This window comes from Rhipicephalus microplus, chromosome 6 (assembly GCF_043290135.1).
Source record: "Rhipicephalus microplus isolate Deutch F79 chromosome 6, USDA_Rmic, whole genome shotgun sequence".
NCBI classification, from domain to species: domain Eukaryota; kingdom Metazoa; phylum Arthropoda; class Arachnida; order Ixodida; family Ixodidae; genus Rhipicephalus; species Rhipicephalus microplus.
The window spans coordinates 167,737,899-167,756,540 of NC_134705.1; the positions used below are offsets into that span (position 1 = coordinate 167,737,899).

The window sequence follows — 18,642 nt, forward strand, 5'->3', positions numbered from 1 at the left end:
ACAAATTTCTTAGTTCACAGTCGATTCTTCAGTTAATTTATTCAGTTTTTAAAAAAACAACATTGGCGATTCTACTTGATTCTAGCTATTTTAAGATTTGAAAGCGTGTATGCAACAGCAAGTTCGACTACTTGAAAACCGAGCCTTGAAATAAAATGGTTTCTTCTCTTTTAAAACCCATCGACAAGGCAGTTATTGTGGAACACTTGCGTTTGAAAAACCTGCCATAAGCATTTGCACTTTTGTAGTCGCACCATTGTTAGACATTGTGCAGATACTGAAACGCTTCTCCGGTATTTCTCGGCCTCCTTTGGCCAGGCATGGGAAGCTAAGAGTAAACAGTTTTTTTTTCGCTCTGATAGTATGTTAAAGTGCGTTACTTAGCAATGCGAGTCCGGCTATTTACTTTCGTCGCATACTTCGCATATATTCAACCAGATGGTAAGCTACGGCAATATATCTATATAAAGCGTTATAAATGTACCAGCTCCGTGTCCTTTGTGCCCTTTCGAACTCTTACATTGCTGGTTTACCACTCGGGTACTACAGAAGCTTGATAAAAATAAACTTGGAGAGATTTAGCGAAAAAAGCTCGAGCAGTCTTAAGGAGTTTTTACGCTGATAGCATCCCTGTGCCGTCTGCAAATAGCTACTCAATATGATTGATGCATGATCTACTAGTTTCAATGCATTCTGCAGAGTACCGGTGCATGTCATAGTCAAGGTTTCTTATGGTTTATGTGTGAGTGTGCCACTGGGCTACATAGAGGGGTGTCTTGCAGGGTCAGTTGGTGCATGTTACTGAGTTGAGAACAGGGTGAAACCGGGACGGTAGCTAAAGAATGAATAACAGAAGCCCTTGTGTTGTTTTTTTCCTTAACCTTGTCCTGTGTTGCCACCGTTTTGCACCCAGTGCTGTTAGATGGTCGAGAGAACATATTTAAAAGCTAAAAACCGTCGTGCGTGAGAAGATCTGTGACTTTCGCTATTCTACGCACGTGATCATGCACGATATCTGTACTGGCTTCATGCAGCTGTTTTACAGGAAACTTGTATGTGATTAGAAGCCGGAAAATATTAGCATTGGCTAAGCGCACCTACGTCACACTATACGTAGCTTGATCTATGGACGAACGGACGGACGGATAGAGAGATAGGCGGGCGGACGCATGCACAAACGGAGGGACTAGTTAGCGAGCTTACGCGAATAAAGCGCCCACCCACTAGTGACACGTCACTTAGGCGTAGCTTTCGCAAAGCAGCTAAAGAAAGTAGCGTGGGTGATCATGTGATCCGCACAGGTCGCGGCCATCTCGTGTGGCACGCGGGACGGTGTATATAACACTAGGGGCTGTCAGAAGATGTACTAACCCAGCACCTTCACGAGCTGTCAACCAGCCACAACGAGAAAGAAACGTGCAAGCCAAAAAGAAAGGCAAGCCGCAACAACTGTTTATTTCATCGCGCTGACGTGCAGCTGAAGACATGACAGAACTTCAGTGCCGGAAGCGATAAACTGACCCGGTTCCCTCTCACGCGCTTGCTTTAGGGGCGGTTTCATTAAGACGCGGCTCTGATATAAGCTGATTGACGACGCGTTCAAGACGGAGCGCTGATACGTTCGTCACTAGTAAAGTGAGAAATATTGAAAGTCATAGCGGCCATAAAAACAGACAAGGAAACTTGGTCACTATTGCCTGTGTAGACAGAGAACTCAGATTCGAAGCTAGGCCACTGAGTAGCAGGGGCGAGCAGAAATTCCGAAAAGGATCTCACGCTCCCCACACTTAAATCTCGCCGTATTCTTCAATAAATGCTTCATATCTCTTTTCGGCTGCAACGACGCCATGCACACTATACCAGGTTTCGCTTGGTATTAAGGAAGGTTAGTCACAAGCATAAGTACGCATTAATATTGCTAAAGGCAATGACCTTTTACGGGCGTCTATACGCTGACGGTTCTGAAACGAAGTTCGCTTGCAATTATTAGGAAAAATGAACTTACATACCCTGGCTTCATTTAGAGCATATATATATATATATGTGACGCTAGATGCGGGAGACGTGGCCTGGCTCATACCCCATGTTTATTGCATTCTGCACTTCTTCCTCATCTTCTACCAACCGTCGCTCATACGTCACACGATTCCCCCTCCCCCCGAAAGAAGGCACGGATTACGAACGAGAAGTAGTAAACAAGGAGAGATTGAAAAGTCACAAATGTCAAAATTCATAATCGGTTCTATGCTTCAGGGGAGTTCCGTAAACTTTCAAAGACTTCAGGAGATCGTGCAGCAGTCCGGTTTACGCAGAAGTTCTGGTGGGCGAGGCTGACTGTGGCGTTCTGGAGAAGATAACCGCGTCCTGCACAACTGCACTGACCATGACACGGCTTCAGCAGCTGCGAAGAACCAACGATGCTGGACGTCCTTGTAGAATTTGAAGGTCGGACGTCGTAGGCGCCGAGTTTTCTGCCGCGGGTGCTGTATTCTTTGTCGTGGCTGAGACAGAAGCATTGCTTCAGGATTGCGTTCACGAGATCCGAAGTTGATGATACGATGCCTATGTACCCGCAATTTGCAAATGGTAACGTTCAGTCTCTTTCGTGGTTTTCTGTGGTGGTATCTCCATCGGTAGGAGAGTACACGAAGCCTTGATATCTTGTACAGAAGACTTCTTTGACGTTTCCTTCTACGAATATGGCTCAAATGTTGACTTGGTCTTTCCTTTAGTTGGTGTCGTTTCTGACGACCATCCTTAAGCCACAGATCTGCTTGTGATCTCATTTTAGTTCGTCGTTGTGCTTGATGTAACTGCCGTAGTTTCAGGAGTTCTTTGAGGTCTTGATGGCACTGCTGATGTTGCGGAATCTTACGAGGTGGTACTCGTTTAGTAACACGAGCCTGCTTTTTCTTCATAGTTGATGTGACTAGTAGATAGTTGGTTGTCGTTGGGTTGTCGCGATTCTCGAAAGAAAATGAAGGTGGTGCACTAGAATCGACAGAGAAGTCTTTGGAGGCTCTTGCAACGCCGTTCTTAATAGACGCTTCTGGTACAGGGCAGTGCTTGAGAGTTGATTTTTCCGAGCCCACTGTGTTTTTTGGACTCTTAGGTGGCTGGGAACTCGACGGCGACACTGACAAACGCTTGATTTGGTCGGATTTTGCTTGGGATTGTTTCTCTGTCTGCGCAACTTTGCAGGTCGACTGTTCTGATGCATGAATATGGACGATAGACCCTGGGCTTGGCTGAGTATATTCGGAGTTCCTCAGCTGTATACCAACCGTAGCGAGCGTGTGAGGCGTGAGGTGGGCGTTGTCAGTAACTGAAGAGCAAAGTGACGGAAAACCAGGTGGTGGGCCAAGTGTACGATGCGGGGAGTACAGTGCACTGGATGGTTCGGTAACACCAGTCCTATGGTGCAGTAATGGTGTAGAGGTCAATTGTCGTGCCGTAGCAAAACAAGGTGGAAGATTAACTCTTCGTGGAAATAGACCTTGATGTCTTTCAGTGAGCGGATGTTTGAAGAGGTCTTGTCGGAATGGGATTGGGCGACTCGATTTGGCTGTTTTAGTGCTTGAAGACTGCTGGTGGTTGTGACAACTGAGATCGATTGCCTTCAGATCACGGGTTGTAAGTGAATCCTCATCGTAATCTTTAAATCGAATGATCATTTCTTCTTTGATTTTTTGCCATGATTCGTCGTTGTCGAATATGTGGGTGAGGTAAAATTTAAAAGCCTCACCAGTGACGTAGTCGGTAAAGTTGGTGACCATCTCCTGTTCCGACCAGGATGCAGCGGTGGCGTGGACCTCGAATAGGTTGAACCAGTCCTGTACGGGTCCGTCGTCCGCTGATCCGGTGTACTTTGGGATGTCGAGCTCAGTCGATGGTTCTGTCATGGTGCCGGTAACTGAATGCGCCTGAGATCATATATATATATATATATATATATATATATATATATATATATATATATATATATATATATATATATATATATATATATATATATATTTATATATATATATATATCACATGGTTGCTTACATTATACGCACATAAACACAGCCACGTCATAATCATCATCATCTTCCTGACCATAGGACGAAAGCCTCTCCCATGTTCTGCCAATCGACCCGGTTTTGCGCTTTCTGCTGCCACATTATGCCTACAAACTTTCTAATCTCATGTGCCTTTATAAATTTCATGTCTCTCTCTGAGGCGTATGCCTTCTCTTGGATTTCAGTCAGTACTCTCATAGACTAGCGGTTATTCTGCCTAAGTGCTTCATTCCCGGCCCATGTCCGTCTCTTCATGATTTCAAATATACCATCCTTAACGCCCCGTTTGTTCCATCGCAAAACGTTGTTCTCTGCCAGGGCTGTTTCATAATACTTTAGTTTCATGCATAATAATTTTCAAACTTATTATTCTGCATTTTATGTTCAGCTCAGATATCATGAGTTGTGATTTCTTCCCTGAGTTACTCATCAATGCTATGTCATTGGTGAATTTCAGGTTACTATAAACCTCTACGTTAGCACTTATCCCTAACTTTTCACAATCGAAGGCACTGAAAACATCCCTAAACAAGTGTCGACTAGTATTGATGAGATAATTTCTCCCTGCCTTACACCCTCCTCCATTTTGATTATGTCACTTTGTTTATTTAGGGCTATAGTGGTGGTGAATATGCTGTATATTTCTGTCAGTATGTTTATATAGACTTCGTTGACGTTCTGACTTAGCTGTGCCTGCAGAACCATTGATATTTTCACTGAATCGAATGCATTCTCATTATATAGGAAGGCTTTATATCGATAGGTTGGCTGTATATTGGGCAATTCTCTATTACCTGTTTTATAACACGAATATAGTCTATTGTTAACTAGGCTGTACCAAACCCTGCTTCTCTTTTGGTTGATTGAGCTCTAATCTTACAAAATCAAAGCAGAGATGTATGTCAAATAACTATTTCGACGCAGTTTCTGACCTGGCAAGTTGGTTTATGTATTACTGTAACACGGTATGAGATTGGAAAATGAACGACGGAAATGATACAATTATTACACAAAACGATATTTAGTTACACTCAACTTCATAACCTTGAAACTTGCTTCATTCGAGAGAGAAAAAAAAAACAAGCAACCGTTATCGTGCAAAAGTCACATTTTTTGTTATTTTTGCTTGCACTGATACCGCTTCCTTTGCGGCGGAAACGTACAATTCTCTGCTAAAAATTAATTATGGACTTTATGCTGGAAGTTAAAGGGAACAGCTGTTCAAGTTTTCAACACTTCGTGAGTGATAGTTTGCTTGAAAGCAAAACTGCTTCGGAAAATATGCTTCTCTTCCACAGGGAAGGCATATGGCTGCCATGTGATGCCAAAAGAAGGCGATGACTGTGAACCAGATATAACTAAATGGTATTACAACCAAGAAGAATTAAAATGTCAAAACTTTATGTACGGAGAGTGCGAGTCACGGGGCAACACGTTTGATTCGCAAAAACAGTGCGAAGACAGCTGTAAGGGTAAGGCATTTTTTATTACTTGCTAAGATTACTGTATGAAGTATGTGGTTTCTCCATATCGAATTATGTTTGACCGTTGTGGAGATGTGTTTCTATTTATCAATGTGTGGTTATTTTGTAATTCATCTCTAAAAAGAACTTCTGTGCTCGGAAAAAGTGGGAGTGAGATTAAAGTCTATAGTGGCACAATAGTTGTTTCAGCAGTAGAAATTCAGGCATTGCGACCTGTAAAGCCTTTCTATTGCTATCTTTTTTTTCCAAGAAAAAAGTACAATTTTAAGGTAAATAATACTTTTAAAGCGTAATGTTGTTGTTAAGGAGCACCAAATGCATTGCTGTATGCATATCACTGAGAGTTAGTCAGGCCTGAGGGGTCTGAAGTGCTGTTTCCAGACTGATATCAGTCCGTCTTGAAAATTTAGCGAGTTTACTGCTATAGCGCATCAGCGCAGTAACAGTATACTGAAGGCATATGAATATCGCTTGAGTGCTGCTTTAAAGGTGACTCAATAGAGAGCAACAATTTTTTTTGCTTGTTGGTGAAAAAGAGTTATACAATGACGAAAACACCGATTTTACCGCAAGATGACGCTGGTAAGTAAAAAAAAAAGTGTCAAAATAAAATAGGGGCGGCGAGGCCACACTGAGATTCCCACACTAAACACCATGACATCGGCTTATAATTAATTACCTTTTATAGCAAAACTCATGACATTACAATTCTCAGAGTGCAGTTTATCAATCTAAATCAAGGTCCCTTTAACATTTAGGCAAAAATTTACCTAAGCACGACTCACTTTCAACTATAATGAAAATTATCTTTCCCTACTCAACTGCCCACAAAACAATGCGTTCAGGATGTTGAAAAAAAATGATAAAACTCACTGTAATTTCTAACGTACATTTTAAAGGGTACTATCCAGAAAAAAAACGCCCCCTCCAGGCATGGTGTTTATGTTTCAAACTAAACATTGAGCATCTATCTATCTATCTATCTATCTATCTATCTATCTATCTATCTATCTATCTATCTATCTATCTATCTATCTATCTATCTATCTATCTGTCTGTCTATCTATCTATCTATCTATCTATCTATCTATCTATCTATCTATCTATCTATCTATCTATCTATCTATCTATCTATCTATCTATCTATCTATCTATCTATCTATCTATCTATCTATCTATCTATCTATCTATCTATCTATCTATCTGTCTGTCTGTCTGTCTGTCTGTCTGTCTGTCTGTCTGTCTGTCTGTCTGTCTGTCTGTCTGTCTGTCCGTCTGTCTGTCTGGTTGAGCGTGCAGCGGAGTCGAGTCCCACGTGACACAAGGGAGCTATCTGGCAGTTATCTTGGAAAACGAAGCGCGCGGCGTGTGCGCCCGTCTGAGAGGCGATCAGGTGTAGAACGCTAATCGACGGGGAGGTGAGACCACCATGTCGTCTTAACAAAGCGTTGGAAACACTTGCCTTTTCGTGCAAGCGTTGCATCGTCAGCGCAGCTTCATAAACGCTATCGTCCTTAGAATTACTGATGTATGCCTTTTTACTATAAAGACAAACATAAAGAATATAGAAGTTTTGTTTGGTGCCTCAATAAGTGCAGTATTTGATTTTAATTGACAATTGCACAAGTATGAAACCTGAAAATTGAGCAATATTGCTGGGCGCTGCCGTGGGGTCGGCCGTTTGGTATTTCGCTTGGTGTCGTAGGGGTATCGTTAAGGTCAGACAAGCAGACAAATGTACAGACAGACAGGCAGACAGACAGGAAGACAGACAAACAGACCAAAATTTTTGTGTCGAAGGTCCTCAAGAAAAACTATCGTCTTTAATAACGGAGCGCGAAGACTGGCCATCTGTGCCGAGGTTACTCTAGCCGAAGCTATCTGCGTAGTCCCATAGCGGCGAAAGTGGGAAGCTGCGTTGACCCATCCCGCTGATGTCGCTTGGCTTGCTAATGAGTGAAAGTGCAAAGATGAGTACCAGCGTGCTCATTGGAAGAATCGAACGAGTGATGAGTGGGAACTTCGGCGGGCGTAACATTAAAAGAAATCAGAAAGCCGCCAACGTTGAGCTTTAGGAGCGGCGATCGATGCCTTGCATTCGAATTCACCGATGGCTTCGGCCAATGACCGAATTACAGTACTAAAGGTTCGCAGTACAGCACATTCGTCTTACCGTATCGTTCGACTGGCAAACTCTTCTTCGGCTACGAGCAAAAATGAGCGTAACTAAATGTAACAAATGTTTGATGCAAATAGGCAACCCAGTTTAGCTAAGCTCAATGACCCCGTTTTGTCAGTTCTGTAACTAATGATAAATAAAGCTAGCGATAATGAGCTATGGATGCGCTGAAGTTGTTTTACACTCAACTTGTTTTTCTTTTATCTTCAGCGTATTGCGAACTGTTTCATACGATTAGCTTGCTAAAACCATTAGCATCTATTGCGGTAGTGGCCTCGATAGCATGATTCCTATTTTCTCTTACTACATACATACAATAGCAAATTTCTCCAACTCTTCAAATATGATACTTGGTTCGTTTTATGCACAAATGAAATGCAATCAGGTTAAGAATTTTCAATTTCTCCTCTACTTGGAACGTCATACTTAGTTGGCTTTATGGAGAAATGCAATACCTTTGATTATTGAAATAACATGGTCGCTAAGCTTTACTACCTATTGTAAATTCGTAAAGTATTAAAGTTTATCATTGTTCTACTGACGGTCTTTATTTAGTATATAGAATAGGTTGGAGTTACGTTGAGTGAATAAGACACACATATGAAGGTGGCTTTACACCTCGCTACACTCTGGATACATCGCAAATGTACAAAAATTGAAGAAAAATTGTTTACTGGCGCTGCGTATCAGCGTAGTCGGTAAGTTATAAGTGGTATCTCCGCCAACATGGAGGTTATCGCGGGTCTTTATATGTCACTGTAGCTGCCTCTTTTAGCCTAATACATAGGATGTAATTAATCTATTAGAACCATGGGCAGCCACGCTCCGGTAGGTGCATATTAATGTTACATAGTGACACAAACCGTCTTCGGTGAGCCGAATATGGCGGGCGCAGACGAAACCTATTTAAATTGTTAATAAATAGGGCTGACAACAAGTAACCGTGTTGAATGTGTGTCCAGTGGGGCCAGCACGAGCACACAAGAAATTAAGCAAAACAACCATTCCAAGTTTTGATTATTGTAAAGTGCCCTAACTTCGACGCATAATATGGAAATCATGGGAAGACTGCAGCGCTAAGTAGATTTCGTGTTACTTCACACGCAACTCAACATGGCCCTACCTTAGTGTGAAATTTCATAGCGTTTCTATGCAGGCGCTGGAAAAAGACCCCAGCGTCCAGCACCAAGACCGACGCAGCAGCCTCCTTGGGAAGCTCCTCCCAAGCAGCCACCTCATAGACCAAGCCCTCCTAGAGATCATCCTCCTAGGCCACGCCCTCCCAAAAGACATCCTCCAAGGCCATGGCCACCAAGGCAACGTCCTCCTTGGCCAAGACCTCCTCCGTGGGCTCTTCCTAAGCGACGTCCCACCAGGCCAGAGATGCGCCCAAAACGCCCTCGTAAGCCTGTAAAACAAGAATCAGGCGAGGAAAGCGGAGAGAGCAAAAAATGGAAGCCTCCTAAACGTGAGTATTTAAAAAAAAAACTTATTTGAAACTTCCAAGCAAACGACCTTATGAAAACCCAGTTTTGGTGTACTTTGGATAATCGGTTTTCAGCAGAGCTGAACAGTTTAACAACGGACGGGTTGCTGGGAAGGCGGAGGGCTCCATAAAAAAGCTAATAATACGAAAAGGGGTAACTACTTCTCATTTCAAGGATGTCAGGTGAAAGTACAAAGTCTACAAAGTATACGCTGCAGTGATATCTGAAGCTTTGTACTGCATATGAGAACTCCTTGGTATGTGTCGGAAAAACCTGCACCTATTTCGGTATCGCATGCGTCACTGACATTGTCAGTAGAACGAGGTGGTCTCGTCATTGAACATGATATCGCGGAAATCATCTTCCTGGCCACCATTTTTATTGCTTGAGCTGTCACCTTTAGCAGATCTGTCAGCGTCGGTAGGAACATCTTCATATATTGAATAAACAGCGATGTATTTATATGCGAAGCATTTCTTAGCGAACTTCGGTGACTTTGAATCTATATCTATCTATCTATCTATCTATCTATCTATCTATCTATCTATCTATCTATCTATCTATCTATCTATCTATCTATCTATCTATCTATCTATCTATCTATCTATCTATCCGCATATGTTTGGGTGCTTTCGTGGTCACCCGCTTAGCTTGGCGTGAACCAAAATTGGCATGGGAGGGTGAGATGGTTTGACGAATATGACACGCTGGTCAAGACATGAATAATGTCACAACACTGTTGCGTACACCGTCAAACACTTCCCGCTGGGCAGTGGCACAGGGACAGTGGCACAGGGCCAGTATGTGCCACTGGTATGCGGGTATGTGCCACAGGTGATTGACCCAGGAACGACGAGAACACACGTGGCCAATTTCAACGCGCGAGCGTTAAGAACTACCCGGCATCGGTAGCATCGACCCGACGAATGCAAATGGTGCATGCTAGAATCGATCGAACCCAAGCGTTCTGCGTGGCAATGAAGAATTTTACCACAGAGCGACGCCAGGTCTCGGAACTATATACTTTTGAAATATACGTTAATTTTTGTGAAACGTCCATAGTGGTTGCAGTACTGCCTACCCAATTTTATAAATAATACATACGTAGTCTTTTATTACAGTCGCCACGCCAGGTTAACGTCAGTTGTGGTTGTAGTTGCCATGCACTGAAGTTGATTTATGTAGCATGGTCCAGGGCCAGCATCCTCGTGAGTATCAGCGCCTCATATCAGCTTGTGGTATTGATATTACGCATGTTTCATTTGGCATTGTTGCGCGAGTGCAGACAACGAGTTCTATCAACATCTGCAACTCTTCGACATATGTCTGTGCGTGCAACATTGTAGATATACTTAGCGTCATTTCATGGCATGTCGCTCAATGAAAAAAATAGCAACACGGCCACCTTTCTTCCACATGTTTCGCTCTACAGCATCAATTCCCAGGTACGTGAGATCTGCCGAATTTTCAGCATGGATTGTAACTTTATGGTGAATTTCGCTTGTACTGTCTAGCACCCCACATCTAACCCTTTTTATGCGTGATAATTAGTGTAGGTTACCGCAATAACAAAGTCGTCATACCTTATACTTTTAATCTTCAGCGTATTTTAAACCAATACTGGCTGTAGTATAGACTCGTACACTGTGGACTAAAATCAAGAAAGATTCGCTCTAAGGGCAGATAGGTTTTTGCAGGTGCAAACATTCAGAGTCCATTGCGGGGAAGCGCCAAGCTGGCTCCAAGGTTGTTGGGGTATGCTTGGATGGAAAATTTTAGGGGCATTCCGTTTAGAATGGTGCGGCGACCGTTGTACTACCAAGTTTGGCAAATAAAAAATAAAAACATTTTGTTATTTTTTTGAAAATGGCCTAATGCCTCAATAGTAAGTTTGAAAAAATCTACTTTACAGCAGAACAAACTCCAAATCATGATCTCTCTGTCGGCCCTTTAAGGAAGAAGGTCCTTATCTTTGTTATCATTTTTGTCATTTCTCTCTACTTTCTGCCACCAACTACTTTTACTTATTTCTGTTGCGGGCGTGTTGAGTTGGCGTCAGCTAGGAGGGGCTGAATCTTCGCTAGAGAAACTCCTAAAGGTGAAGCTTAAATGTCTTTTATTGGTCATTACAAATTATGCTTCCCAAATGAACGCCGTGGTTGTAAATGTTTCGACAAACCGAGTTTGCATGTGACCCGTGAACTTTGCTTTACGCACGTGGCGAAGTGTCACATAGATGAGCAGTGATGCTTCCACAAAATCGCATTGGAAATTCAGACTAAAATTTTCATATGATGTTTGGACTGGTCAAGCAGACCGGTATTGTGAGAAATCATATAAACAGTATGCCAGTTAGGTGATGCTACGCCGTAACTTAACAAGTCAGTCTTCCTCACTTGACCGAATTCGGAACGCCATAACATTATCTCACACGTGCCAAGCCAATTCTCAAAGGAAGTGAACTACAATTTGTAAGGTCGGTTTTGACCATGGTCCTCGCAACTTTTAATTTCACGCAGGCCTGGCAGTGACATAGACACGCTCATTGTACTGTACCATGCATTCCCATTCTCATCCCGCAAGGCCACTGCCGAATCGCACAATGCTGGTTGCCTTGACGAACTGTCGAGAAGACTGAATATAACAGGCAAACACTTCTTTGCTAGCTAAACAACTGGTGGTGAGGAACGCTGACCACCGTGCCTGAAAGTGTTAAGGCGTTTGTGATGTGTTAATTTTCTAGTTGGAATAAATTGTTCTCGCTGCAGAAAAAAAAATTGGCAGATTCCACGTACAGTGTGAATCAATGATATGCACAAATGAAAAATGTTATTGATATGTCACTTTAAAATCAGCACAACATTACGAGGTGGAGGTAAATGATGTCGTACATGACTTCCGTGTCATCGTTATCATGTTTGGCAGTGTTGTTTTCCTTCGTCCTCTATTCACGTCACGTGATACCAAATTTAGTATACCACGCCCATAGCGCGAGCACGCTATGGGCGTGGTATGTTGTCATGTTCTTACATTCCACGCGTGTCAGGATTACTATGTTAGCACCAGTAGTATATTTCGTCAGCCATTTAGGTCAGGTAACACCAAATTTGGTATATGTGGAGCTAGCAAAACGGCCGCGAGCGCATCATGAAGGGCCCAATATACTCCAATGTAGCGCTGACGCACGCGCACGCTGGGCACAGCGACGCAACGTTAGGAAAACGCGAGCACTCTATAGTCTGACGCCAGGCGCGACCAGCGTCCGTCGGCACGGCCCGACGGCAACTGTCTCGACATATGACATGCTGCGATTCGCGCTGATGCGCTCTCTCTTTTCTAGACGGAGGGACGCTGGGCGCGCTGAAACGCGCATGCGTCAAAGCAACACAGTGCGGCGCGCGTATGCGAGTATATGGCAAGACCGGCGCCTGGCGTGGCAACGCCGGCGCGACACGACGAAAAGAACGCCGGCGAGCATGCGCAACGCGTCACGTCGAAATGTAGTGGCGCCTTCACTGTGAGATGTAGTCATGTTCTCACAAAACACGCATCTCATGATCATGAATTTTGCACCTGTCAGATACCTCCTTCGTTCATTGGCGGCACATAATACCAAAATTGCTATAGGTGAAGCTAGCGAAACGGCTGCGAGCACATTATCAGTGTGGCATGTAGACATGTTGTTACATGACACGCATGTCGTGATTATCAGGCTTGGATGTGTAGTTTACCTATGTCGTCCGTTCACGTCACGTAATACCGAGTTTGGTACATGTGAAGCTAGCGAAACGTCCGCGAGCACATCATGAACATAGCATGTAGTGATGTTGTTACATGAAACGCATCTCATGTTTATCATGTTTGCACCATTAACATACCTTCGTCATCCATTCACTTCCCATAGTATCAAATTTGGTATAAGTGAAGCTAACGAAACGGCCACCAGTGGATCATGAACGTGGCATGTTGTTACATGACACTCATCTCATGATTATCATGTTTGCACCAGTCACATACCTTCGTCATCCATTCACGTACCGTAATATAAAATTTGGTATATGTGGCGCTTGTGAAATGGCCGCGAGCGCATCATGAGCGTGGAATGTAGTCATGTTGTTACATGACACGCATGTCATAATTTTCATGTTAGGGTCTGTCATTTGTGTTCGCCATGCAATCATGCCGTACCGTACCAGTCTTGCAACATGCCATGTGAACGAAACTGCCACAAGAGGTGCAGGGCCATAAAATGTAAATCATGCCATTCATGACATACATATCACGATCTTCATGTTATGACTAGTTGAATACGTTCTTCAAACAGGTATGTCATGCCATGCCAAGTTTGGGATCGATACCATTATCGAAACGGCCAGGAGAGCTAAAAGTCGTAGGCGGCTAGATAGATAGATACGCTCAAAGTCGCCGAAGTTCGCTAAGAAATGCTTCGCAGTTAAAAAACGCAAATTCGTAGTTCAGTTAACTGCTCTTTACGAAGGAGTGCCCTCGTTCTCTTTGTCGAGAGCCGCAAAACAAATTTCGATAGGTATAGTTCATAAAAGTGTTCATAAAGGATGGCAAGCAATGCAATCCCTCCCAAGCGCATGAAAAAAAAAAACAATTGAACGAAGCACTGTATAATATTCGGTGACGCGAAAACAAATGATTTTGACAGCACCGTGAAAAGCAGTTCATTTAAGTCTCCGCTGAAGCTCTGGTGTCATGACAATATTTAAAACTTGTATACTTGAAATTAATGAAGCGTAGACGTCGCATACTATAGAAATACAATCAGAACACTTATTTCCTCTTGCAGCAAAGAGACCCAAGAAAGGCGGACATTGTGGTGCCAGGCCACGAATAGGAGGAGACTGTGATGACAGTTCTGACAAATGGTTTTTTAATGGCGGTTTTTATACATGCAGCAGAGTTAAAGCTGAAAGATGCCCTACGGTAGGATCATTCTTCGACAGCTGCGAAGAATGTCAGCAAAAGTGCTTGAGTAAGTTAAACCCTTCTAGTTTTTTCTAAGCTGACATTAGTGAATAACAAATGTACTGTTCTTATTGAGATGTTAATATTGTGGTTCAGCAAGCATTTTTTGTACTTTTTGTAATGACCGCATTCTTCGAAGGAATGTGTATTGCGTATTTTGTGACTGACTATAAAATGTGTTTTCCTTGACAGGCATATTTGCTACGTGTTACCGTTAATATCAGTTTTCAGTCTTTAATTTCTGGTGTTATAATTTAACGATTAAGGTTTGCTTTGCTGTTCCTAGTGAGTCTGACCATCGAATGAATGCTCAAATCATGGCCAGCCAGACAAGGCGAATACACGGACGAGAAGCCCATATTGATTCGTTTCTGACATTTGTTTGGTGTCACTCAGTTGTTCTTTTTCTATAGCGAATGACAATATTGTCTTTAACTAGATTGACGTGCACGCAAATGTGCGTGGTTTATTTATCGACAAATACTTTAAAAGCTTACATTATTTTAAAAATAATTACTCAGATCAGCAAAATCAATAAATTCTGCGCAATTAATACGCTTTATATCAAAGCGCAAAGATATAGAGGTTTTGAAAAATAGCCTTTAGCATCATTTTAACTTCACTCAGTCGAGGAGCACTGGAGTCGAGGAGTCAAGTCACTCAGTCAAGGAGCACTGCCCATGACCGTTCATATATTAGCTGTGACCAATATGCATTTTGTCAGAAATTCAGTTACTAGGGCACACTCCTCTACGTAGTTGACCACTCTTGGTTCACGACATAGATTATTGAAGCTGCACAAGTTCATAAATTTTTCGCTTCCCATTTACCAGTGTCTACAACAGTTGAGTCACACACTAACGCTTCCTCAAAACTCGAGAACATTAATTATTACAGACGCCTATCTTTCAGTCCATTTTTTGTTTCAGCATTCACTGTATCTGCTGATTAGTTTCAGACATATTTTGATGACGTTATGACATAGGCTAGTCATGCTGTTCTTTGTGGAAGTTTATCTTGCATTCAAAAGAGTGGCTAATAATAGTGTCTGAGAAATTGAGATGAAAAGCAATAATTGTTTACACAGTAAGAAAAATGCGGTAGTAACCAATGTAGCTGACGTTTTCGTGAAGTGTGCTGAAGTATATTGCCAATTTTCATTAAATCATATCAAAATAACTAGCGATGAACACCTATACATTGCATATAAGATAACGGTAGCTTATCCCGCATTATTGAATGTTTTTCTTTGTGCTATGGCAGCCAAAAATCTTATATTGAAGTATTAAATGCCATTGAAGAAGGCGGAAATGATTGATTGTTATGTGGAGTTTAATGTCCTAAAGCCACCATGTGAATATGAGAGACGCCGTAGAGGAGAGCTCCGGAAATTCAGACCACCCTGCGTGCTTTAACGTGCGCCAAAATCTGAGCACACGGGCCTACAGCATTTCCGCCTCCATCAGGTGTGCAGCCGCCGCAGCCAGGATACGAACCCGCGACCTGCGGGTCAGCAGCCGAGTACCTTTAGCCACTATAGACCACAGTGGCGGAGTGGCGGAAATGAAGGCAAGCAAACAATAAGTGTAGAGGGGTCATGGTTAATATATTTGTTAAAGAAACTAAATTTAGCTTTCACAATACACAGTATTGAAGATGACTCATCAAACAGCTTCAGTTTTTCCAAGCTGATATTTACTGCATTGCATGGCTTGCTGAGCGCTAAGAATTGATAAAGTTAGTGGTAGATGCGCAACTGGATACATTGGGCTTAGCCGCTCTCCGAGAGTAAGGAATATTAAATGTTATTACTATTGGTGAGTCCCGAATGGACAGAGCTACGTCTTCAAAGGTAAGCATCAATTGTCTTTTGGTGACCTGCGCTTCTCCTGATCCTTTCAAGAGAAAATAACAGCCTTAGTAGAGTTAACACGAGTGTGTAGAGTTATACATGTGACAAGGCCAAAAAACACCAAGCAACATGTAAATCATTTTTCTCTGTGAGCTTTTGTATGGCTGTTTCATGTTACACCGTCTTTGCGCTTTACCTGCGCTAAGAACTGATCCAAGAATTCTGCTGCAGCATGCACATAAATGAGATGTCGAACATGACTATGATTGTTAAATTAAGTGCGAAAGAACCAATACGCCGTGAAGACCTCACAACACCTTTCATCTCAAGTTAGAAAAAATGTGCATACCTATTTGTTATTCAAGCATACGGTATCGCCCACTAGTATATTTCTTCATGCTCTGTTGGAAAAAAGCTGGGTCAGTTTTCATATACACTTTTCTTACTTTTCAGGACACAGAAAAAACTTGTGCGATTATCTTCACTGAAACGTTGGTGCCAGCAAGAACAGAAATGGACGTCATTTCGTCTGTCCGAAATTTTCAGGAAGATATGAAATACTGTATGAAATTCTCATGTTTCTATTCAAATTTCCGAGCAAAGATTCAAATTTTCGATTCTATTCTATTCAAATTTCCGGCATACAGCCATTAACATAATGGTCAAAGCTTAGCGCAACCTTCAAAACATTGTATTAAACAATCACTTATGCTTATACACACAGTGAATAAAAAAAGTTGCAATTTCGCCACAGGGCCGTAGGAATAAATGCGATAGCAACCAGTTGGAAAGGCAAGCCAATGACAACGTGATGCACAGTGCTCACGCAGAAATGATGGAGGAAAACAACACACACAAGACGAGAGCTAACTAACAACGCTTACAACTACACGCTTAACGAACTGTTTAAACATAAACGACGCATGAAACATAATCCCAAATACAGATGAATGCAAATGATTCGGTGTGCCAATTTTGTACCTCACTCTGTATGAAAAGCGTACTCTTTTCGCAAACGGGGCCTGTGCAGCGACTGAAGTTACTTTTGTGGGCTCGGCAACTAAGGGAATCATTCCGGTGAAAACCAATGGCGCATGATTCTCCCCAACAAATGATAAGGATGTAAGCACAAGCATCTAACGCCCACTCTCATAGGCGGGGCAAAGTAGGCGTGAGAGATCATGGCCTCCGAGATTGCGGGCGCGGGGCGCGTTTCTCTCCGGCCGTCCACGGAGAGTGCGTGTTTTCAGAGGGGGGGCGTGACCCACTCTTGACTCCGCACCGCGGCGCTCTTTCTTTCGGTCAGAAAGGCTGCCGTGCCTTTGGCGAAGCTTTTATGTGGCGAGAAAAAAATGATTTTGTGATTCTATTTAGCTTCATATTTGTTTGGAACTGTCGGGTCAAGGAGTACGAAAGAGAAAACCAATGCTGGGGCGTTTCATTTTCAAATGGGGTTTTTATTTGGCAGTAGTTTGGCGCCGCTCATATTAGAGCAGTTAAGAGTTGCGATGCCTCTGCAAGAGATTCTTATGTGCTCAAAACTAAACTTCCGAATTCGTGAGCTGTATAAAAGGTGGGGGGTAAGAGTTACCGGGAAAGAAAAAGGAAAAAAGGCAGCCCGATCCGCAAGCGAGGTCACACGACTGCAACGTTCTACACCCATAGATTACTTTTTACACTCGATTGCATGAACTCTTTTTGCTCTCATTGAACTTGCGCGGCTTTTTCATTGTAACGCTGTTTCGAGAATTCTTGCAGACGCCCTAACGTGATCACAGCTGTGCCACGACGTGGTTTATTGCTTCTTAGAAGCGTTCTTCGCTTCTTAGGCTAACACGCGGGCCGTCCAGCCATGTTCGCCAGAACTAGTCTTCCCTATATATGAGGAACGTTCAGTGGGGCTTGTCAATGACAAGCAAAACGCTGTTCGGCGCGTGAAGGATAAATAAACAAAGTTACAGCATTTGCAGAGAGTGAATGATTAGTTGGGTAAAGCGTCCGTTCATTCGAACGCCCATTCGTGAATTCGTTCCTCCATGCGTCCGTTGACTCTTATCACACTACAGCACGCATCGGACGGATAGACGCTTCGCCCCACTCATCATATCATTCGCTCCGTGGATATGCTGGCTACGCCAAGTAGATGTCGACGACCGACCAAGTGATGCTATGAAAAGCTTCGTTCCTACAAGCTATAAAAACCACGCCGTGCTACGCGTCGCAGCTGTGAATACGTCAGTGCGCCTGTAATGATTCTTTAAGTAGCATCTAATTTAAATCAGGGGCAGTTCCACGAAAGGAACAACAAAGTGACCCGTGTAACGCATGAGCGCAGAACACGGCATTCTGATTTCACTTGTGAATTGGACTTTTTACTAAATGTGGAGCATTTTATATTCACACCTACTCGAAAATTAGGCGTCGGCGGTGCCGTTGACGTTGCCACTGCGCATGCAGGCGTCTCGTGCCCAAGTTTTCTTTCCTATCTAAAGTGCAGAAGGGCACGCATCAGTATGACATATTCCTGAAATTAAACGGAACAGCCAAGACCTGACGACACTTTGTCTAACAGGAGAAACTA

General features: G+C 42.9%; 1 protein-coding gene across 1 annotated transcript; it reads left to right on the forward strand.

The window, feature by feature from the left end:
* Window positions 1-230: 230 nt before the first annotated feature.
* Window positions 231-16,814, forward strand: LOC119167924 (uncharacterized). The gene is made up of 5 exons (XM_075866984.1): window positions 231-441; window positions 5,363-5,536; window positions 8,884-9,195; window positions 14,031-14,216; window positions 16,515-16,814. Exons 1-5 carry the CDS (start codon window positions 387-389, stop codon window positions 16,547-16,549), a joined length of 762 nt encoding a protein of 253 aa, XP_075723099.1. The 5' UTR covers window positions 231-386; the 3' UTR covers window positions 16,550-16,814.
* Window positions 16,815-18,642: the final 1,828 nt, after the last annotated feature.